Raw genomic sequence first — 22,141 nt, 5'->3', positions numbered from 1 at the left:
ACGTGGCCCCACAGTATGCCAACATTTTTATGGCTGACTTAGAACAACACTTCCTCAGCTCTTGTCCCCTACTACAGGACAGGCCCAACAAAGAAAGTAACAGAACGCTACTAGCCATCACCTACAACCCCCAACTAAAACCTCTCCAGCGCATCATAAAGGATCTACAAAATTGCTTATGGAATTTTGCACCATGGAGTTCACCATGGAAAGGCATATACAGTACAACCTCAGAGTTACGAACACCAGAGTTATGAAGTGACCAACCACACATCTCATTTGGAACTGGAAGTATGCAATCAGGCAGCAGAGACACCCCCTCCCCCCCCAAAAAAAAGTAAATAGAGTACCATACTGTGTTAAACATAAAGTACTAAAAAAAAAAAAAAAAAAAAAAAAAAAAAAAAGGAAAGCAGTATTTTTCTTCTGCATAGTAAAGTTTCAAAGCTATATTAAATCAGTGTTCAGCCGTAAACTTTTGAAAGAACAACCATAATGTTTTGTTCACAGGTTTCAGAGTGGTAGCCATGTTAGTTTGTCTCATGAACTCAGAAGAAACAATATGTTTGGTTTTGAATAATTTTTCACTCGCTTCTAAAGGAAAAACAGCTAAAACGTTCATTTTGAAATTTTCATTAGAATTAATGCTCATAACAACTAATGCCTTCAAGCAGTTTTATTTTTTACACATATTTGTAAAAACATTGGACCCAGCCCTACAAGCCCTTATTGATGCTAGTAATCCTGACTCACTTCAGTCAATGGGACTAGCATCAGTAAAGATCACTCATGTCAATAAGTTTCATAGGGACCAGGCATAGAACTTTAAAAGTCAGTCCTGTGTTCTAGCTCTTCAGTAAAACACACATAATATTTTATCAGAAGACATTTTTCTCCCCCTTACAACTCCACTAAAGTCAACCAGGGTTATTTTCCAACAACATTCCACAGTACTGAACAAGATGGAAATAGTTTTTCCATCATTAAAAACAAGGACAAAATTCCCATTGACTTCAATGAACATTGGATCAGGCCCCCTAGACCTATTAACATTCAATCTAGTGAGTGCAAAATAAAAACAAATATATCTTAATTGATTTCCATAAATATTATACAAGTTAAACAGTTTCCAAATCAGTTTTTATTTTAAGACCATGAAAGACAGGGCAGGTCTACCCTACAAATTTACATCGATGCAGCTGCACTGATGCAGCTGCGCCACTGTAGCGCGTCTGGTGAAGACGCTTTAAACCAACGGAAGAGAGCTCTCCCGTCAGCTTAATAAGTCCACCTCCCTGAGAGGCGGTAGCTGTGCTGTCAGGAGAAGCTCAGTGTCCCATGATGCATTGTTTTCCATCCCAGCATTCCATGGGCTTCCAGCTTTCTTTCAGAGTAGCAGCCGTGTAAGTCTGTATTCGCAAAAAGAAAAGGCACCTTAGAGACTAACCAATTTATTTGAGCACAAGCTTTCGTGAGCTACAGCTCACTTCATCTTTTGTGGCATTTTTCAACGGCCCTTGTTTGCTGTGCATCCCAGCATCTTCGAGTGAAGGGACTGATCCTGCACTGCTCTCCTATGCTCTGATAACTGTCATTAACACATTGTGGAGGGCAGTGTTGTTAACCACGAAGTTCCTAACTGAACAAGACTCCTAGTTGCCTGATGTGCTATGTGATATGGATAGGAGCAACTTTAAATTTATTTTGACATTCACAGAACAGCTGCACAAGGTGGACTGTTGTTTTTGGTCTTGGGAAAGAAGCACTGAATGGTGGGATTGTATTGTCATGCAGGTCTGGGATGATGAGCAGTGGCTACGGAACTCGCAGATGCAGAAAGCCACCTTCTTGGAACTGTGTGCGGCGCTCGCCCCAGCACTGCGGCGCAAGGATACCAGAATAAGAGCTGCCCTATCGGTAGAGAAGCATGTGTCAATCGCAGTGTGGAAGCTTGCGACTCCAGACTGCTACTGATGGGTCGCGAATCAGACTTGAGTTGGAAAATCGACCATTGGGGCTGTGTTAATGCAAGTGTGCAGGGCAATTAATTGCATCCTGCTACGAAGGACCGTGACTCTGGGAAATGCGTGTGAAATAGTGGATGGCTTTGCAGAAATGGGTTTCCCTAACTGGAGGGGCGATAGATGGCACACACATTCCGATTTTGGCACCAGACCACATTGCGACAGAGTACATCAATAGGAAGGGATACTTCTCCATGGTGTTGAAGGTGCTTGTGGATGACCATTGGTGTTTCACTGACATCAATGCAGAGTGGTCCAGGAAAGTGCATGACACACACATCGTCAGGAACACCGGCCTGTACAGAAAGCTGCAAGCGAGGACTTTCTTTCCAGACCAGAAGATTACAGTGGGGGATGTTTAAATGCCCATAGTGATCCTGGGAGACCCAGCGTACTCCTTACAACCACGGCTCATGAAACCTCACTCAGGAAACCTGGATAGCAGTAAGAAGCAGTGCAACAACAGGCTGAGTAGGTGCCGGATGACCGTGGAATGTGCCTTTGGCAGACTAAAGGCGCGCTGGCAATGCCTTTATGGCAGGTTAGACTTCAGTGAGGGTATTATACCAATGATCATTGCCCCGTGTTGTATGTTGCATAATATTTGTGTAGCTAACGGTGAAAGGTTTGCTCAGGGGTGTAGTGCTGAGGCAGACCACTTCGCTGCTGATTTTGAGCAGCCAGATACCAGGGTTATCAGAGGGGCCCAGGTAGGGGGGCCAGTCAAATCAGGGAGGCTTTGAGGCAACACTTTGAAAATGAAAACCAATAATGTACATCACTGTGATTGATACTGCAATGTTACATTACATCTAGTTTTCAGAGGAAGCAATTGCGAAATTTGGGCCTTAAATTCCAGTAAGCAAATGATTAAACTACCTGTGTGTGGCTTGATAGTGCCTGCTATCTCAATTTGTAGGACACAAATAAAGATTATTTCAGAAAAAACAACAAACATGCATGCACACACACACAATATGCATGGTGGGAAAGGAGGTACCAGGGTAAACAGGGAAGCGAGGGCACATCTACTACACACTTGTGGATTCTACCCTGGTCCCTGTGCTGCTCGCCCATGTGCCACTCTGGTACCTGCACAAGTGATTGCTGAATGGAGCAGGAAAGTTTCCTACAATGGGGGAAGGAACAAAACTGCTCTGCCAAGAAACCTTTAGCAGAGGATTGCCGAGTACCTCCTAGAGATCTCTCTGGAGGATTCCCATGAGATCTCCGCGTGCATCAACACCCTGTTCCACTATATTACAAGGGAAATGTCTAGCACACAGAAACACAGCAAGCCTTATGCATTTCTATACCCTGAACCCACCTCTGCACTACACAAACGACATCCACTTACCAGGCGTCTCCTCTCCTGCTTCTTGCTCACTGGAGAGCAACTGCTTAGACTGGCTAGAAACCTCTGGAGTGGTAAACAGTTCCTGGCTGCCTGCCCCACCAGGCGACCCTGCCGGAAGCTCCTCATCATCGTCTAACTCCACCTCTTCATCAATAACTTCATCCTCTGGGTTAGGTCTTCTTTCTGCTGCCTCCAGGCCCGCCGAAGTATTCATGGGGCTCTTGGCAGTGGAGGTAGAGTCGCCGCCAAGGATAGCGTCCAGCTCCTTATAGAACCGGCAGGTCTTGGGTGCAGCACCAGAGTGACATGTTGCCTCCCTCGCCTTATGGTACACCTGCCTCAGCTCCTTTATCTTCTCTCTGCATTGCACCATGTCCCGATCATAGCCCTTTTCACACAAGCCTCAGAAATCTACCCATAGATATCAAAATTCCTACAGCTGAAGTACAGCTGAAGGACAGCCTCCTCTCCCTAAATACTGAGCAGATCCAACAGCTTCGCAGTGGTCCAAGTGGGAGAACGTTTGCTGCCATGGTCACCTGATAAGATGCAATGAGACCTCTCCACGCCGAACGAACAGGAAACGGAATTGCAAAAATTCCTGGGGCTTTAAAGGGGGAGGGGCAGATGGTTGTTTACCTGGCTGCAGGTCAGCGGAGTTCAAACTGCTTACCACAGCAGTCAGGATGGACATTGTAGGACACCTCCTGGAGGCCATTAAAGCAATAAAATCAAGCGTGGTGTCAACACTGGCACTTTATCGACAAAACTTTTGCTCAAAAAGACTTATGCCTCTTGTCGGGGTGGTTTTATTGTGTTGCCAAAGCAGGGCATTTTTGCTGCCAAGAGTCACATCGTAGTGTACAAGCATCTACTGTTTTGTCGACAAAAGCTGCCTATTGTTGGCAAAACTCTGTAGCGTAGACAAGTCCTAAAACTTGGGAAGCCAACACAGCAATTAGTCAAGAAAGGAAGACTCAGCTGTTATAAATGTATTAGTCATTAAATCTGTACATTTTATTAGAATAAAATTTGACTAGACATACAGTTTATTAAAGATTTTTGTCCATAAAACCCTGCTAAGATTACTAATCATCACATAATTTTCAAAAACCACAAACTTAAAAGCCAAGAAAGAAATAGTTAAGATTTATAATATCCTTTCAATGTTTACTTCCTATCTGATCCTGAAAACAATAAGCATAACACAACTTTTCTGGGGGAAAAAAACCCCATAAAAATAAGGGCCAATATCTTATAACACAAATGCCTAAAGTTATGCTCCTAAACCCATAGTCAGCCTAAATAAGTGGTCTGATTTTCAAAAGTGCCAAGCAGTCAATAGCAAAACTCAGGACAATTATTTAGGCACCTAAATATGGATCTAGGAGCTTAATGTTAGGCACCTGTTGTTTATTACCTTGGCTATATTTGTATGTTGTTTCTATTTCAGAAAGGGTTTTGTTTTATATTTAACATTTTGAGAATATAGCTGAGATTAAAATGAAGTTTTGTTACTTAAAAAGAATAATGTATTATGTGTGCAGTGTAATATTTATGGTGTCCCTGACTGCTCATTTACTTTTAATGCTGCACTTTTGAAAAGAAGAAAACATTTCTCTGGCAGGATACATTTTTAGACAATGGTGGTTGTTTGAAAATGCTCAGTTGTACAGAATGTTAAAATACATCTTTGAGGAGATGGATTAGTGAGCAAAGCATAGGTAAGGCAATCAGAGATGTAAAATGAACCCAATTCATCATATGAAAAAACGGAATTAGTCTGTCAGCATGGAGAAAATCTGAAGAGCAGACTTGCCTTTCATAGGATTTAATTGCTTGTTCCAGTTTCTCTTTATAGGCATCAAGATTCACTGCCTGAGGATTAATTAGTGTGATCCGCTTCTTGTCATTGCTAACATGGGCCAGGGGTAACACCTACAACACAAAAAAGGGCAAAGACTTCATTTATTGTGTTATTCTTTATCAACCAGAATATTGGAATACCCCAACCTTATGTATACAAGGCAAATCTCAAAGGATTTCATAAAGAAAAAGCCAAGCACTTGATGTGAGTGACCAAGTGTTTGGAGACCCACGAGACTGATACTGATCAAAGGTAATGAGGTTGAAACATAACATTTGTTTCTGAATTAAGATATCATTTTCTTGTAGTACGTGTACACAAATCTTATAGCTACTGTGACCCCTTTAAATAAATGTTGGAACCCTACAAATGAATTCTTATGAGGCAAGGGAAATTAAGCTAGCTAACTCGCTATTTAACTTCTAAATGGAATGAGCAGCACTCTCTCTAGTCTTAATCTAATAGATAAAGGGTAGCACAGAAAGGATGCAAACAGGATCTACAACATGAACATATTATATATTGTATTGTTTTAATACATCATCGTATTATACTTTTGTATACAACACCAGCTTATTGCCATCTATTTCTACACATAACATGCAAATAGGGAATTTACTTATTTAAATATTTTAAATGTCATATCTTATACTCTAGGGGCAGATTCCCCAAAATAGTTAGGTTCCTAAAGATGCAGATAGGTACCCATTGTGATTTCAAAAAATCAAAGTAGGTTAGATGCTTAACCTCCCATTGAAACCAATGTCATTGATTTCAATGGGAGCGAGGCGCCTCACCTGCATATGCACTTTTGAAAATTGCAAAAAGTGTCTATCTACATTTTTAGGTGTCTAAATATCTTTGAAAATTTGGCTCTAGGTGTATGACAGGATCTACAGAAGCACACTTCATTACAAAAACAGCACAGCCAGACACCCTAACAAGGGATCTTAAAGAAAAGAGGGAAGTGAGACCTCCCACAACTTCCCAACCCCCAAACAAAAACATTACCCAACCCATCTTCCCACAACCCTTCAAACAACTAAACTATTCCAGGGTAATTCTGGAAAAATTCCAGTGCACGGTACCACAAGGAAACATGGGGTACAGGAGGAAGGTACTACTGTGTTCAATGTACCAACACAGATTCTGCAAAACGTCTTTTGTCTCAAATGGTGCATTTAAATCACTTTCCCAATGTCCGGCTGAGTTTGGAGCATGGATGACAGAGAGCTGGCCGAAGTTCAATCCTCATGAAACTGACGTACTGTTGATGGGTTAGAGAAAATGATCAGAAGATGCAATTTAAAAAAAAAAAAGTGCCTCTAACTGAAAGTATGTCTCTGCCATGTGTTACTTGTGTCTGTATCATGGGAGTCTGGCTGGATTCCCACTTATTGCTAGATGATCATCTTTCAGCAGTAGTCAGGTGGCTTTTTCTCGATCTGCGGCTGGCTGCAAGGTTCCAACCTTTTCTTTCTGAGAACGACCTCTCCACTGAGATTTATGTATTTGTGTCACCTCATTAATAGACTACAGCAAAGCACTTCACAATGGAGTACACCTTAAATCCATTCAGAAGATAAAGCTAGTGAGAAAGTGGCGCTCAGTTGTTCATAAATGGAGTATTTTGTCCAAACAGATGAGATCAGTCTTTGCACAGGGGGAAATACTCAACGAGCAATGCCTGCCTCTGGACTTCCAGATGGAGTTCAAGCCCTAAACAACCTGGGACCTGCTTACTTGAGACATCACCTGTTTTCCAATCCCATACTGCCATAGTTGAGATCAGCAGTTTTGCTCAAGTGCAGTCCCCTTTACATAAAAGGGGTAAGAGGCTGGCAGGATTTTCTCCACATAGGCTCCCTTTTCAATGAAATGCGTCCCCCCAGCACCACCCTTTATCCCAACAGTACAATACATTAAAATTCAATATAACTTCTCAAAGAATGGGTATAATAGTCTGAGTGGCACTCAAAGGATAGGCAAAAATACATACATTATTATGGCATTAAACTTCTTAAAGACACCACAATCTTCAAAGCAGATACACAAAAGAATCTACAGAGAAGTATTCCTCCAGAACTACTAGAGGGGGACTGTACATTATGCTAAACAGCCAGAACACCTTTTATTCTGGATATGAAACTGATGGATTGTGTAATGAATTAATCTCTTTGAAATAGCTCAGGTGAAACTGCCAGGGCACACAAAAATGAAAGAGCACATGAGCATGATGTTAATGAAGAATTGCCATGGTAACCTTTTTGCTTGCTTCTCTATTTCCAAAACAATAAATCTGATGTTAGTGCATTAATGTTTGTAGAGGATGAAAATAAAAATAATGTTGTCCTCTAAGAAACCAAAGGAGCATTCTACCCCAACAAAACCAAGATCTAAGGAGAAAGAATACCAACAATTGTGTACATATTTATGATTCTGAATGGAGCCTTTCAAAGTATAGGAGCAACAAAGATTCTTAACGCAACCTCACAATTCCTGCTCAAGCTTTATAATTAGGGCCCTACCAAATTCATGGTCCATTTGGGTCAACTTCACAATTATAGGATTTTTTAAATAGTCAATTTAATGGTTTCAGATGTTTACATCTGAAATTTGACAGTGTTGTAACCATGGAGTCCCGACCGAAAAGAGCAGTGGAGGGTCGCGGGATTGCCACCCTTACCTCAGCACTGCCTTCAGAGCTAGGCTCCCAAGCCAGCAGCCTCACAGCTTCCTCCAGCCAGGGGAGGTTCCCAGCTGTGAGTCTGACCTGGCCCTGGGAGCGGCCCCTGCAGGGGAATAGGAAGTCTTGCCCCTCCCCAGCCCAGCTGGGACTAGCAGCTGGAGCTCACTCTCCCCTACAATAGCCAGATTTCACGGGGAGATCAGATTTTATGGTCCATGATGCATTTTTCAAGGCTGTGAATTTGGTAGGAACCTATTTATAATTAAAGTCACACCCTATTCTCAGCTTTTCCTTCAAGTGTTAGCATGGGTTCCAAAGGAGAATGGGTTCCAGGGCCGATAAAGGTAATTCTGTTGACTCCACTTATTAGTAGTTCCAATTCCTTTCCTTCCTTTACATACAGCATATTTGTGACCTGCAATAACGCAGGTTCCAGCATTTCAGGCCATAACCTACCATTGAGCTATTCATTGGATGTCTTAATGAAATCAGTGGGGAAGTTCTCTGTAAAAATAGTTGGCAGGACAGGAGTGTTAATTTATAACTGCTTCTAACTAGAGCTGGGCAAATAATGCATATTTTTGGTTCTGCCAGCAAACTGAAAGATCAGGGAAAATCAGTTCATTTCCAAAACGGTTTGGAATTTGTCAACAAACTGGAAAGCCTATTTCAGGTCGGGTATATATGTTTCCCTTTATAACCTTTAGTTCGGTGGTTAGGAAAATGGTATGTGGGACAGCCAGTTTCAAATCCCAAATCTGGAGCAGGGACTTGAATTGAAATCACAGCCTTCCAGGTAAGTATCTACTTCCAGGCTATAGACTACTCTGGGTAGGTTTCAGAGTAACAGCCGTGTTAGTCTGTATTTGCAAAAAGAAAAGGAGTACTTGTAGCACCTTAGAGACTAACCAATTTATTTGAGCATAAGCTTTCGTGAGCTACAGCTCACTTCATCGGATGCATACTGTGGAAAGTTTAAAAGATCTTATTATATACACACAAAGTATGAAAAAACACCTCCTCCCACCCCACTCTCCTGCTGGTAATAGCTTATCTAAAGTGACCACTCTCCTTACAATGTGTATGATAACCTGGATTTGTGTTGGAAATGGCCCAACTTGATTTTCTCACTCCTCCCCCCCCCCCCCCCACACACACACAAACTCACTCCCCTAAAACCTGGATTTTTGCTGGAAATGGCCCAACTTGATTATCATACACATTGTAAGGAGAGTGATCACTTTAGATAAGCTATTACCAGCAGGAGAGTGGGGTGGGAGGAGGTATTTTTTCATGCTTTGTGTGTATATAATAAGATCTTCTAAACTTTCCACAGTATGCATCCGATGAAGTGAGCTGTAGCTCACAAAAGCTTATGCTCAAATAAATTGGTTAGTCTCTAAGGTGCCACAAGTACTCCTTTTCTTTTTACTCTGGGTAGGTTGCTCTCAATCTCTCCTGTTGAAGCTGTTCCACTTTATTAAAACTACTTTAAATATTCAGTGGGCCAAAGTGAGAGTGACTCTATAGTCCGGTGATTAAGGCACTGACCTAGGAGATGTGGATTCAAATCTTCCCTCTACCTGATTACAAGGAGGCATTTGAATCCACATCTCATACCCCTCTTTCCCCAAGTGAGTACTTTAATCACCAGCTATAGAGTCACTCTCACTTTGGCTCAGTGAATATTTAAGTATATATACAAAGTGGAACAAACTCACTCTTACTTCCCTCAAACTGACCCTGAAAAACCTTCCCCCAAACAAAACTGTCAGGTCAGATTCTCGAATAGTTTTGTGTTGACCAAAAATGCATTTTTCAGCAAATAAACAATTTTTTTCTCATAAGAAACAAATTTGCACAGCTCTATCTGTAATTATGTCCTTGAACCCAAAAATGCCTACAAAATATTGCATTGCTTGCTAACAGCTATACCACTATATTCATTTCAAATATAATGGCCTAAATGACTTAAATTCATCCCTATGGATTAATTTGGCCCAATAATATCTAGATAAAATACTTCTCTAAAATAGCATTTGCAGAGAGGTGGCTCAAACTATTCTAGAAGGCTTTTAGTTTTTACAAGGTGCTTCTTGCAAGCAGTAGTTACAACAAATTTTCAAGACTATCCTGGAAAGATGAAGGGAGTGCTTCGGAGACTCTCCATGGGGAGACCTGAAGAGAACAGCTGGTAGGGCTCTCCAGAAAAGGGCATAGGGAGTAGTGACAATTGCCAGGAAATAGCCCATTAGAATTGTGTAAATTCACAGTTTCTGTTATGTGACATTTCATACCCAAATTTACTGTTTTGTGCAGGTTCACACAAGTTTTTCTTTATTCGGTTTTGGCAAACAGGCTATTTTCACGTATGAAATATGAAAATGTGTACATTTATGCAAGGTTTTTATGCAAAAAGACATCTTTCTTTTAAAAAACTGTCCCTTCCCCCCCTTTTTTTTTTTTACTATCAGAAACAAGCTTGATATTTTTGGCTATTTTCACTAAAATAGTGAGCCTATTTTTGCTTTAAAAATCTGAATATCACAGCAAAAATTACTTTAAAAATGCACCCAAGTTGGAATTTAAAACTGAAATTTAAAAAAACTCTTAAATTGTGTGCAGGTTCACATTTTGTTATGAATATCTCACTCAGGTCTACATCATATCCCATTCACAAAGCTTTTACCTCTTCATTATTCATTAATCATTATTCATTACTCATGCTCTCCAGCTTTTCCACTGCTGTGTTATTTTTGAAAAACATATTATTTAGAATGATCTGCACAAATTCTCAGCATGTATAGAGAATATACCAATATAAGAATTCCTCCGGGGTAATCTTCCGCAACATGGATTGCCCTTTGAGGAGGGCACAGGTTCATATTTCATGACAAATAATTCAGTGGGAATTGTTAACCCTCAGAACCTCACAAGAGGGACTCAGCACCTCTTAAGATGGGACCCTCGGTCATTTCATTCTGTTCTTTTATAAAAGCACTCTAGAGAACATGTGTAGCTCTGAGAACTCAGTGATCCAGGAAAGCTTCACCAGTTTACTAGCTGACTAACTGAGCCCAAAATTCAGAACTCCAGTGATTTAACAAATATAATTAATGACTATGGCCTATGAACAATTTTTGAACCCCTGGTGGCTGCACACTGTCACCAACTGGTATATAGGCAAGAAATGCAAATGCAAATAGCATTAAGCTCTATTATCTTGTCACCCTGCAGGAAACAGAATTAATAATTTTATTTTATCAATATCTGTTGTTAATAAATATTTCCAAATGTATACAGTACATTTACTGTGAATAACCCACACTCTGCCGTGGACACTTGAGGACATAATTATTCCATATTTATCTAGATGAATAATAAAAAAATAATAATAAAAAAATAAAAACAATGGTAAATTTTAAGCTTCCCCTGAAACAGCATAAGAGTTTTACCTCATCAAATACTTTAGAAACAACATGTTTGTCTAAAACCGGGATGTATTTAGTACTGTGAGGAATAGCTGTAGGGGCTAAGGCATCCATTATGGTGAGTCGTCTAGCAACCAAACCATGAGTCTTTAGCCAATGAGCTGAAGACGTATCTAGAGAACTAAAAATAAGAGATTGTGAGAGGTAATATCAGACAGAAACATATTTGGTAATATAGCAGTTACGGAAAATAAATATAAACCACTACCACTTGTGTGTGACCCAGGTACGTACTCTTTAGATGTTCTTTTTGCCACCTTTTGTGTATTCAGCTCTGTGGAAAAACATTTACAAACTTACAAAGGCATCATGTAATGGTTTTGCACAAACACACACACACACCATGAAGTAATTAGCATAAGCTCTATCTGAGCCTATTAGAAGTGCTACTAAGGCTGTATAATAATGCTTATTCCAGCTACTAAATTTATTCATGAGAATTAATCTCTCTTGTGTTTCAGTCGTGGTGCTTGACCACTCACACTTCACAAGAACTAATAAAAACAAAAAATGTAAAGGTAGATAAGCACTAGGGCTATGTCTACACTGTGCAAGGTGTCTACACTGTGCACCTTACAAGGGCACGGCTGTGTCACTGCAGCCACGCCATTGTAAGGTGCACTGTGTGGCCACTATTTCTCCCGGTGGCAAAATAAAATCACCTCCAACGAGGGGCCAGTAGCTTCATCACCGGGAGCACAGCTCCCACCAATGAAGCGCTGTCAGCACCAGCGCTTTTCGTCGCTACAACTTTTGTCATTCACGGGGTGTTTCACACCCTCAAGCAACAAGTTTTAGCTACAAAAGTGCCAGTGTAGACAAACCCTAATTTTATCATTTCAAAATTATTTTAACCTTTGTTTAGATTTATAGCCTTTAACCCAAGAAGGAAGATTCACCAAGCTTATTCCTCAACTCAGGCCGCAAGTAAAATAACTTAGTGTCACTGGCATCTCATTAAGCTAATATACAATTTTCATGTTTCTTTGATTACAGTGAGCATATCTTAGATGTGCACCCTGTTCAGGAAAAACAACTGTGATTCAGATGTGCCTTCAGCAGTCTTCAGTGAAAGCATTCTGCACCACCTTCACAGAAAATGACCCTGCCAAAGAGACAGCGTATCGACAGCGTGCAAGGATCTTGAGGTCTGTCCAAAAAAACAGACCATTCTTTCCCTTGCAGATGATGCTAAACTGAATGCTATTTACAGATGTGTGAAATTTTATTCAATTTTTCAATCAGTAGCCATCATATTTTAATATCTCAAATTTACCATCCTGCTGAAAATGCTTCCTTGACCAGGTCAGTGAAACCCAGTCAGAATTCTTTTTACTGCAGTTTACAAGCTCATCAACAATTCAGCTCTGTTTCAAATGTGGTACCACCAGATCTAAACAAATTAGAATAAGTGACTGCAATTCCCCCAGTTGTGATAACTTGCCTTTAAAAATAGTGGCAGATTTAAGGCTATTTCTGAGCAAACAACCCTTTCTTTCAGGAGATAGCCTCTCGTCTGGTCTTTCTTCATAGGACCTCACTCGATGGCCCAGGGTCCTGAGCAGACTAGTCTTTGTTTGCTCTGCAGGTATTCAGACAGAGAGAAAAGGACAACTAATCTACAAATCAAATGGCTGCCTGCAATTCTTGAAAACACTTCTTTGGTTTTCATCCCATGTTCTTAAACGAACCATCTTAGACAAGCCTTCACAGCTAACAATACTTCAGCACTAATTGTTTCTCTGTACTTTCCCAAGGGTTTGGTTTTTTAAAATTAATGCTGTAGCTAATAAAACACACAGATGAGCTCTTCACAATAACCACAAACAATGATTCACTTATTTGCATGAAGAAGAGAGAGGGGTTAAATGCCTACTATCAACTGAACTGCTTACACTGTATTTTTAAAATTTAAATCAAAATAGTTTAAATTACGCATTCCCCTGCAGGGTATGTAAGCCAACCGTCAAAGCACTGTACCAGAAAGTGCAAATGACTGGACATTGACCTGTCTAGAGTAAATGTCCAAGATGAACAAAATGCAAAAACGATGGAAGATAAATTAGAGTTTTAATATAATGTTTTGTTTAAATAATCAAATGTTTTATTTGCAACAGAGATGAGGAATTTTTATTTTATCATTGACAGAATCACTTCACAGTGGATGAATAAATTCTGTTGAATAATATCCACGCTTCATTTTAGATAGTTACCTGCATACAGTGCTGTCTTCCTTCTGACTGGACTGTCACAACGAGTTTGCCATACATCTACTGTACGCTGGTGTGAAGTCAGCAATGGCTCTTCTGAGGCACAGTATGGCCTACTGGTAGGAGAGGTGTTCAGCTCCTGAATGTGTGTGGTTACAGAAGATGCAGTAAGAGTCTGCTTGTGATGCCTGTTTATGAGTGATAAAGACAAGAAACAAGCAAGTGAATAACCTTCAAGAGTATAAATGCATTCGTAAGGAACCACTTTTCAAACGTTAAGTTTAAATGCATGTGGCACTTAAATACTGATTTCAAATGCTCTGCAAGACTGCAAAATGATTCACATTATTTTACCACGGTCTTGATTTCACAAATAGGTTAAAAATTGTTAGTTTTACTTTCACAGGTTCACATAAAAAACCCTGATACACATGTAAATACTTTATCCTTTACTGAGACCAGACTATTCTAGTATAGCTGCTTTGAATTCTCAAGGGTGGAGGGAGGAGAGTGAGCCACCCTATAAATAATAAGTGATATAAATGTCTCTACTAATGTTAACAACAACAACAAGCCCTGAAATAAACACTTTACATATTTTTTTATACCGAGCTGCTGACCTACCATGCTCCTACCATGCGTCTTAAATCATTCTGCACATCCTCTGTAACAATAAATCATGAACTTTTGCTTGAATTCAGATCATTTTTTGAAGGCAGGAGATTGTTTTCATTAATTGTTTAAATCCTTTTTTGAGATGTATTTTTTTTGTTTTTTTTATTTCTTGTACACAAATGAAGTAGGCATTAGGTGAAATAATTTCCTCCTTTTTGTTTATTTAATGCTCATGTAAGGTTTGATATACCTGGAGATCTAAGGCCTCTGAATTTCTATAAAATGGAAACTGTGTAATTAGTAGCAGTGAAAAAACTTTCCCCCAGTGCCCTAGGAATCTGCCTCCATCCACCATGACCTAAAGGACATCTCTAGGGACATTCATTCTTCATGCACATTTGCTCTTTGTCCAATTAGACTTCCAATGAGCTTGTTAATTGGTGCTGAATGTGGTGGTATTTTTGGGTGGGGTAGAGGGGTGGGAACTGGACTGAGACCATAAGGATCAATATGGAATGAATGTACAAACTTGTTCTGTGGGATCACAAACTGAAGGGACAAACTGTTTTTTAAGCATGTACTGTCTGGAGGAGGCAGAAGAATACTCACACTATCTGAACAAGTCTGTGTTACTGCTGCCACCTTGGCTCACACACCATTTTGTTCCAATTCCAAGCAATACATTTTAACATCTTTTTCTTCCAGACTTGTTTTTTTCATAAAGATTCTTACAATAGTATTAATTAAAGATTTTTCAACCTTTCTTTGCAAAAGGAAAATATCTTAAGGAGAATGTCAGAGGTGAAAAATGCAAAATGAAGACAAGACAAGAAATTTAACGGGTAGCTTGAGTAACCTATAGAGCACTCTGAGGCATAAAGGCAGTTTGAGAACATACTTATTTTCACAATCTTTTTCTCCATTATACCAGTTCATCATCAGACATTCAGTGTGAAAGGTTTGCACTTTCTCAAGATCTCTTTCCCCCTGTTCAATTTCTCTTTTTAAAAGGTATATATCTTCACTCTGCCAAAATGAAAATCAAATGTGTTACTATAATTACACTTAAAACATGCTTCGTTCATTTACAGAAACAATTCAATAAATAAGTTTTTGGTGTAGAAAAAGGGAATAACATTTTGGATTATTTGGATTTTTTCCTCAGAGTTTCCCTCATTTCTAAAACAAAGTTTGCTTTGGTCCCACACCTGACATAGACTGACTATTAGCATAAAATTAAAAGGGAGGGAAATGATGATGGCAGTAATTTCATGTTCCCACAGAGAAATATCCTTTAGCAAAGGAGAAGCACGCTGATGGCAAAAAATAGCACTAAAGTGTATTTGGCAAGACAATGTAAGCTTTGTAATTTTCTTAAGAAGATGACTGCAATTACCTAACAAACCAGTTATCTCTTTGAAAAATTTTACATACTCCAAAAAAAGACATGAATAGCCCTGTTGCTCCAAGTTTTTAGTTACATACCTTTTGCTTCCCTTGTCCATGTTTAGTGGTGGTATTATATTACAGCTAAGCTCCAGTAACTGACATGGTTTCCCTTTTACTGTTACACATTAAAGATACATTTTTTTATTTTTCAAACAATTACAGCAGCATATCAATCAAACAGGCCTGATTCTGATCTCACGCCAGCATTACACCTACGACTGAGAGTAAGGACTAGCAGTATAAATCCAATGAAGTGAGCTGTAGCTCACGAAAGCTTATGCCCAAATAAATCTGTTAGTCTCTAAGGTGCCACAAGTCCTCCTTTTCTTTTTTCAGTATAAATAAGGCTTTGAACTTAAATGAAGAGATTGTATCAGCATTAAACATGTCAGGAAAACCATATACTGCACCCACAAGATAACAAAAAGAGGTACAGGGAAAAGTAGAAAACCTGTACTTTATTGACCTCGTTCATGCCCATCCTGACACTTTGCACCTGCATCTAAACATCAGGTTCATGTTTGATAATATTTTTAAATGCCCCAAATACCCTAACATATTAAGGGCCTAATTCCACAATGTGTTGTGCCTATTGTAGTAATCTCACCTGTGCAGAGTAAGTGGAAACTGGATGTAAAACATTACCAGTGCAGAATGGTAGCATTTTACACCAACTTTACACAGGGGTAAGTAACTACAACAGGTACAAAGCAGTGGAGAATCTACCCTAAATGATCACTGGAGAAAAGTGCTGCTATAGTCATATGCCCATTATTTACTGATGGCAATAGTACATTGTTCCATTTCTTCAGAAACATTTTGCATCAGCTCTATTGACAGCCTTTAAAAAAAAATTGGTTGTACTATGCATATATTCTCTTAACCAGTCATTAGTATTATTAGACGGTCCTTAATATTATTATTGTTTATGTTTATAACTAATGTACATGGGGGGAAAAGCACTCATACTGAACTTAAGGTGCCTTTGATTTAATTACAAGTACAGTAATATAAGAGACAAAACCAACAGTTTTCCTCAACTTTAAGACAAAGAAAATAAGTAAATAACCTACAGGAGATTAAAATGAAACCGAAGTAATACCCACCTAGGCTGATCAGATGTCCTGATTTTATAGGGACAGTCCCAATATTTGGGGGCTTTTTCTTATATAGGCTCCTATTACCCCCCATCCCCTGTCCCGATTTTTCACACTTGCTGTCTGGTCACCCTATACCACCGCACCCAAAATCCCATCTTTATCATGTCCCTGCATCTCCAAAACTTGGGATAAAGAGCTGCACCTCAAAGCATGCCTGGAAGGTGAATAGATTTGGGCTCTTTTGGACCAGAGATGGGATACAGAGTGAATTCCAAAGATGGCTCCAATATTGCCCCACTAGTGCAAGAGCACAGCATGCGAATGATACAAGCTTCATCCTTCCAACCTTTCCAACACATTCTGGATTCACACAATCCACACCAGCTGAGCTATAAGGGCATCTAGTACAGCCTATGGAATATTTTAAACTGCATTATTTCTAGTCTTGCTTCTCTGAATTATGGTTTGTGATGTTCAAAATTTCATACTACTCTCTTGTTCCTAATTATGCTAGTTCTTATTCCACTTTTCCTTGTGTTTGGGGAACTAATTAATTGGTTGTATGCTTTAATTCAAAACAAGAATATTTAAAAAAAAACATGATTATTTCTGGAAGTCCATGAAGAAATTTACTACTGGGGATTTTTAGATTGAGCTTATTAATTACACTTGGTAGGTCTGTGCTGTTTTTGTAAATTTAGTGCTTATGGATATGGTTTTATTCCCTCCTGTACCCTCTCCCTCCAGTGGCAACTGTATGTCATAACGTTAGGCATGAAACTCTCTTTAGCTCTATATGCTTGCATTAATTAACAGGACATTTATTGTTGAAGTAAAAATCATAGATCAATTTCAGTTCAGGTGTAAGCATAACTCCCATTTGCGATACCAGAAATCACACCTGCTTTTTCCGGGCAGAATTTGACCTCCATGTGTTTTTAAACTAACAATACCCATATAAATATACTGTAACATTCTGTACCTTGGGGGAACATATTGTAAGCCCCATATTCTTCATTTTCATATAATCGTGATCTCACATATAAAGCATGCCTTGTAAGGTATCAGGGGAAAGATTATGATCTGCTGAAAAACATTTCTCTATCCATATATGTGCATCATTAATGCATATGAAGTTATGAGAATTGTGTTGTATGGTGGTCACTAAAGCATGCTGTAAATTGGGGAATCAGCCAGATATTAGCTCCCCAGAGGCAACAGCAAGGAAAGAAACCAACGCCCGGGCAGGGTGTCAAACAACCCATCAACAGCCGTTGTCCAGCAAGGGAGCTACAATGCAATAACTCACCTGCATGAGGCCCCAACAGGGCAATTGCTCAACCTTGCCTGAAGAGATTCAGCAATGACACACAGACCTGCCTAGACTTCTGTTCTACAAGCACATGGATTGAGAGTATAAAACAGGCAGAGTGGGCACATACTGGGCCCTTCTCCTGCCCCACCTATGCTGCAAACAACCAGGACACTGAGAAGACAAGAGTCCAACAGAGGAGATTGGCCCAGGTTTAAGGAACAAACCTGTAGATTAAGGGCTGCACTATTCAGTGGGGTGAGAAAAACTGCTTAATCTAGTTGCTGCCCAGTCTAACAGGGTTGAGAGTTCAGACTGCGTGCTTATATTTTATTTTATTTTGGTAATCACTCTGACTTGTTATGCTTTGACTTATAATCACTTAAAATCTATCTTTATATTTAATAAATCTGTTTGTTTATTCTACCTGAAGCAGTGCGTTTGCTTTGCAGAGACTCCCCTTGGGAGAACAAGCCTGGTACATATCAATTTCTTTGTTAAATTGACTAACTTATATAAACTTGCAGCATCCAGCAGGCATTACTGGACACTGCACGACGGAGGTTCCTAGGGTTGTGTCTGGGACCAGAGATACTGGCTAGTGTCATTCGCTTGCAGGTAGCTGGGAGCAGCTTACATGCCAGAGGCTGTGTGTGAACAGCCCAGGAGTGGGGGCTCTCACAGCAGAGCAGGGTAAGGCTGGCTCCCAGAGTCAAGGATTAGGGAGGCCTAGCAGATCACCGGTCCAGAAAACACCAGAGGGGAACATCACATATACATTAAATGATATTTGTGATTTAGGTTTGTTACGGCCTAATAAAATTCTATCACTGAGCAATGGCAAGCCTGGAGCTTTAAGATCACTTCAGCCTGACTGTGATTAAGTGATTAGCCTCTTTCCTAAGTCACATACTTATCAAATTGCATATATGTAAGCTCTGTTGTGCCGTAACATGCCATGAAGATTCATACTCTCATATTTAGTTTGAAATACTCACCACAATAGGCTCTGGAGCTTCAGGATCCGTCGTATAAATATTATAGTAATGAAATCGTCCTCCTGTTTCAGTTGACAGTTCATGCAAAAATTTATTGGCCTCTGTATCATCACAGTTGAAAGATATGGTATGAATAGGAACTTTATGATGAAGTAGGATTTGGGTCAGAATTGTTTTTGGTGGCTGTAAAAATAAAAAAATAAAATACAATAAATAGTGTTAGATATGCTGCAGATAAACAACTATTTAACAAACACTGTACAGAATTTCACTAGCCATGGCACTGCTTGTAGGACCAATCCCTTCTGTTCAAGGCACAAAGAAAAAGAAAAATATTTGCACTTTTCCCTAAAGATCCAAGAAGATCCTGGTTTATAACACTACCTGAATCACTGATTTATCATGTGAGCTTGAGCAATACACTTCAGGTATCATTCAACTCAGCTTTTAATCTAAGTAATATCTAGACTTTGCTGAATGCCAGATGTTGCAACTGAGCTGAATTTTCCCCGGAAAATGAATTATTTTTAAAATGCCCCTATCAGCATATTGGCCAGTTTTCACCATGAACTATAACTTAAATTTTCATTTTTGTCTCTTGTATAGCACTTGTAGCTGAACTAGAGGTGCTTTCCTTTCAGTTTTTGTTTGCTGCATTATATCTTCTCAAACCTCAAGCCATTTTGTGCTAAAATAACACAACTTCATCTGCTATAAACATATTGGCACAAATTTTGATCTTACTTCCACTTATATAAACCAAGAGTTTGAAGTTATTCCAGAACTATACCTTGTGAAATGAGAATCTGACCCAATGTTATCAATAAGAGATGTTTTACATTATACAAACAGCAGTTTACAATAGAACAGATACTTGAAAAAAAATCTATGATAAATTTAAGTCAACAGCTAATTTTCTGCCTACAATATTTACTACAACATCAATTTGCCAGAGATGGGATAGCCCTTATGTACTTCCAGCAAATGGATGGGAGAGGATCTACATGCCTACTTTTTTGCACCTGCTCCCCCAGAATAACTTGTATGTATTATTTGGGGGTGGAAGGAAGTATTGTAGTTGGAGGGCCATCTCTTTATCTTCTTATTAGTCTTTCACTTTCTGGTTCTCATGCAGCGCACAAGACTGCAATGTTTCAGCTGTAACACTGAAGGGGAATCTTTAAATCCAAATATACTGTTGGATTTGCAATTTTTCTGCATTTTTTTAATTCATGAGAATTTTTCTCTTAATATTACCTTATATACAAGTTTTACTATTTAATCTTAGATTTTAAGCTATCCCTTCAGCCTTTTAGCCAACCACCAGCTGATTAAAAAAGCTTCCTATAGAATTAAATTAGATGCCATAAATCAGATAAAACAGGGTTGCCGTAAGAGAGTAAAGGATATAAACCCCACTACCACTAGTTTAGAGATTAATTGTATCAATTTTGCAACACACAACCTCAAAAGCTTGAGCCTCCTGGATATTTTATTCATCCCTAAAGCTGTGCTTCGGCATCCTAACACTACCACCAAATCATCACACTACCCCATCTCTGTTTTCTTGTTTCACAAATACCTGGTCAGGTCTCCCATCAGTCAGAAGATAAATGGCTTGAATGTCACTATCAGCAAGCGCAATTTGAAGTGCTTTGAGCGTATTTGTGGAACTGCCAACCTAAAAACCCAAATAAGAAGGGGGGGGTATACACAAAATATTGTTACACTGCTAAAAATAGACCATCAGCTCTTTTCTAGCAATTACAGGAGCAAATTCATGATAAAGCAGTGACACGGTATAAATTACATGTTGAGTGTCAGCTGGTCAGAAATTTGATGGAAGTGGTAATAGTAAAATTTGCACTAATTCAGTATTCAATGGCTGTGCAAATAAGTATAGCTTAGATATCAAGGGACTGGAAGAGAGGGTTTCTTACCTTGTGTAGTAACTGAGGTTCTTCAAAATGGGTGTCCCTATGGGTGCCCCACTTTAGGCGAATCTACGTCCCTGTGCCTGCGATCAGAGACTTTCAGTAGCAATGCCCGTTTGGGCCGCACATGCTCTCTCCCAGTCTTAAGCCACTCCTGGCAGCTACATAGCACTGTGCAACCAAACTGCCCTCAGTTTCTTCTCCACCATAGAGTGCATCTCTGAACTCCAAAGTAGAGGGGAGGAGGGTGAGTAGTGGATCACACACAGGGACACCCATCTTGAAGAATCTCAGTTACTGCACAAGGTGAGTAACCGTCTCTTCTTCTTCTTCGAGTGCTATCCCTGTGGATGCTCCACTTTAGTGACTATACAGCAGTGTCCCTTGGTGGAAGGAAGTAGCTTTGCAAATGAGGATAAGACAGAGTCCTAACAGAGCATTCGAGGTCAACTTGTTCAGTTGGGTAGTGCTCCATGAACGTGTGGGCTGACACCCTAGTGGCTGCTTTACAGATGTCTATGATGGGTACATTGTTTAGGAAGGCTATTGAATTGGAGAGCGATCTGGTGGAGTGTGCGACTGCCTGGGGGGTGGGTGGGTTGCAGATCATGTTGGCAGTAGCAAAGGTGAATGCACCCAAAAATCCATTTTGAGAGCCTCTGCTTGGATATGGCAGGTCCTTCAGTCTTTCCATAATGTAAAGGAATAGCTTTGGTGACTTTCTGAAGGGTTTTGTCCTTTCAGGATAGAATGCTGATGCCCGTCTAACATCTAGAGTATGGACCATTGCCTAGTTTGTTCTCATGAGGTTTAGGGAAGAATGATGGATGGTAGACAGGTTGGTTCAAGTGGAATGAGGAAAGCATTTTAGGTAGAAATTTAGGATGTGGTCTTAAAGTAACCTTGTCTTTGAAAAGGATTGTATATGGGGGGAATGCCATGAGAGCCCCTAGATCTCCTACTCGTCGGAAGGTTGTGATGGTGACAAGAAAGGCCACCTTCATCGACAGGTGCACAAGAGAACATGTCACCAAGGGTTCAAACAGGGGACCAGGAAGACAGCGTAGTACTAGGTTAAGGTCCCAGGGTTGGGTG

General features: G+C 39.8%; 1 protein-coding gene across 4 annotated transcripts in view; it reads right to left on the bottom strand.

Moving 5' to 3' along the window:
- Positions 1-22,141, bottom strand: part of VWA3B (von Willebrand factor A domain containing 3B) — a 108,876-nt gene that overhangs the window by 41,233 nt on the left and 45,502 nt on the right. For all 4 annotated transcript variants that reach the window (XM_043537604.1, XM_043537599.1, XM_027825804.3 and 1 more), the window contains 8 exons: positions 20,695-20,793; positions 19,113-19,295; positions 15,152-15,279; positions 13,642-13,826; positions 12,873-13,010; positions 11,663-11,702; positions 11,393-11,549; positions 5,201-5,319 (listed from right to left, as the gene is read on the bottom strand). In XM_043537604.1, the coding sequence (XP_043393539.1) occupies positions 5,201-5,319; positions 11,393-11,549; positions 11,663-11,702; positions 12,873-13,010; positions 13,642-13,826; positions 15,152-15,279; positions 19,113-19,295; positions 20,695-20,793 (1,049 nt within the window). The remainder of the gene's footprint in view (positions 1-5,200; positions 5,320-11,392; positions 11,550-11,662; positions 11,703-12,872; positions 13,011-13,641; positions 13,827-15,151; positions 15,280-19,112; positions 19,296-20,694; positions 20,794-22,141) is intronic.

This window comes from Chelonia mydas, chromosome 1 (assembly GCF_015237465.2).
Source record: "Chelonia mydas isolate rCheMyd1 chromosome 1, rCheMyd1.pri.v2, whole genome shotgun sequence".
Lineage (NCBI taxonomy): Eukaryota > Metazoa > Chordata > Testudines > Cheloniidae > Chelonia > Chelonia mydas.
This window is presented reverse-complemented; position numbering and strand designations above follow the sequence as displayed.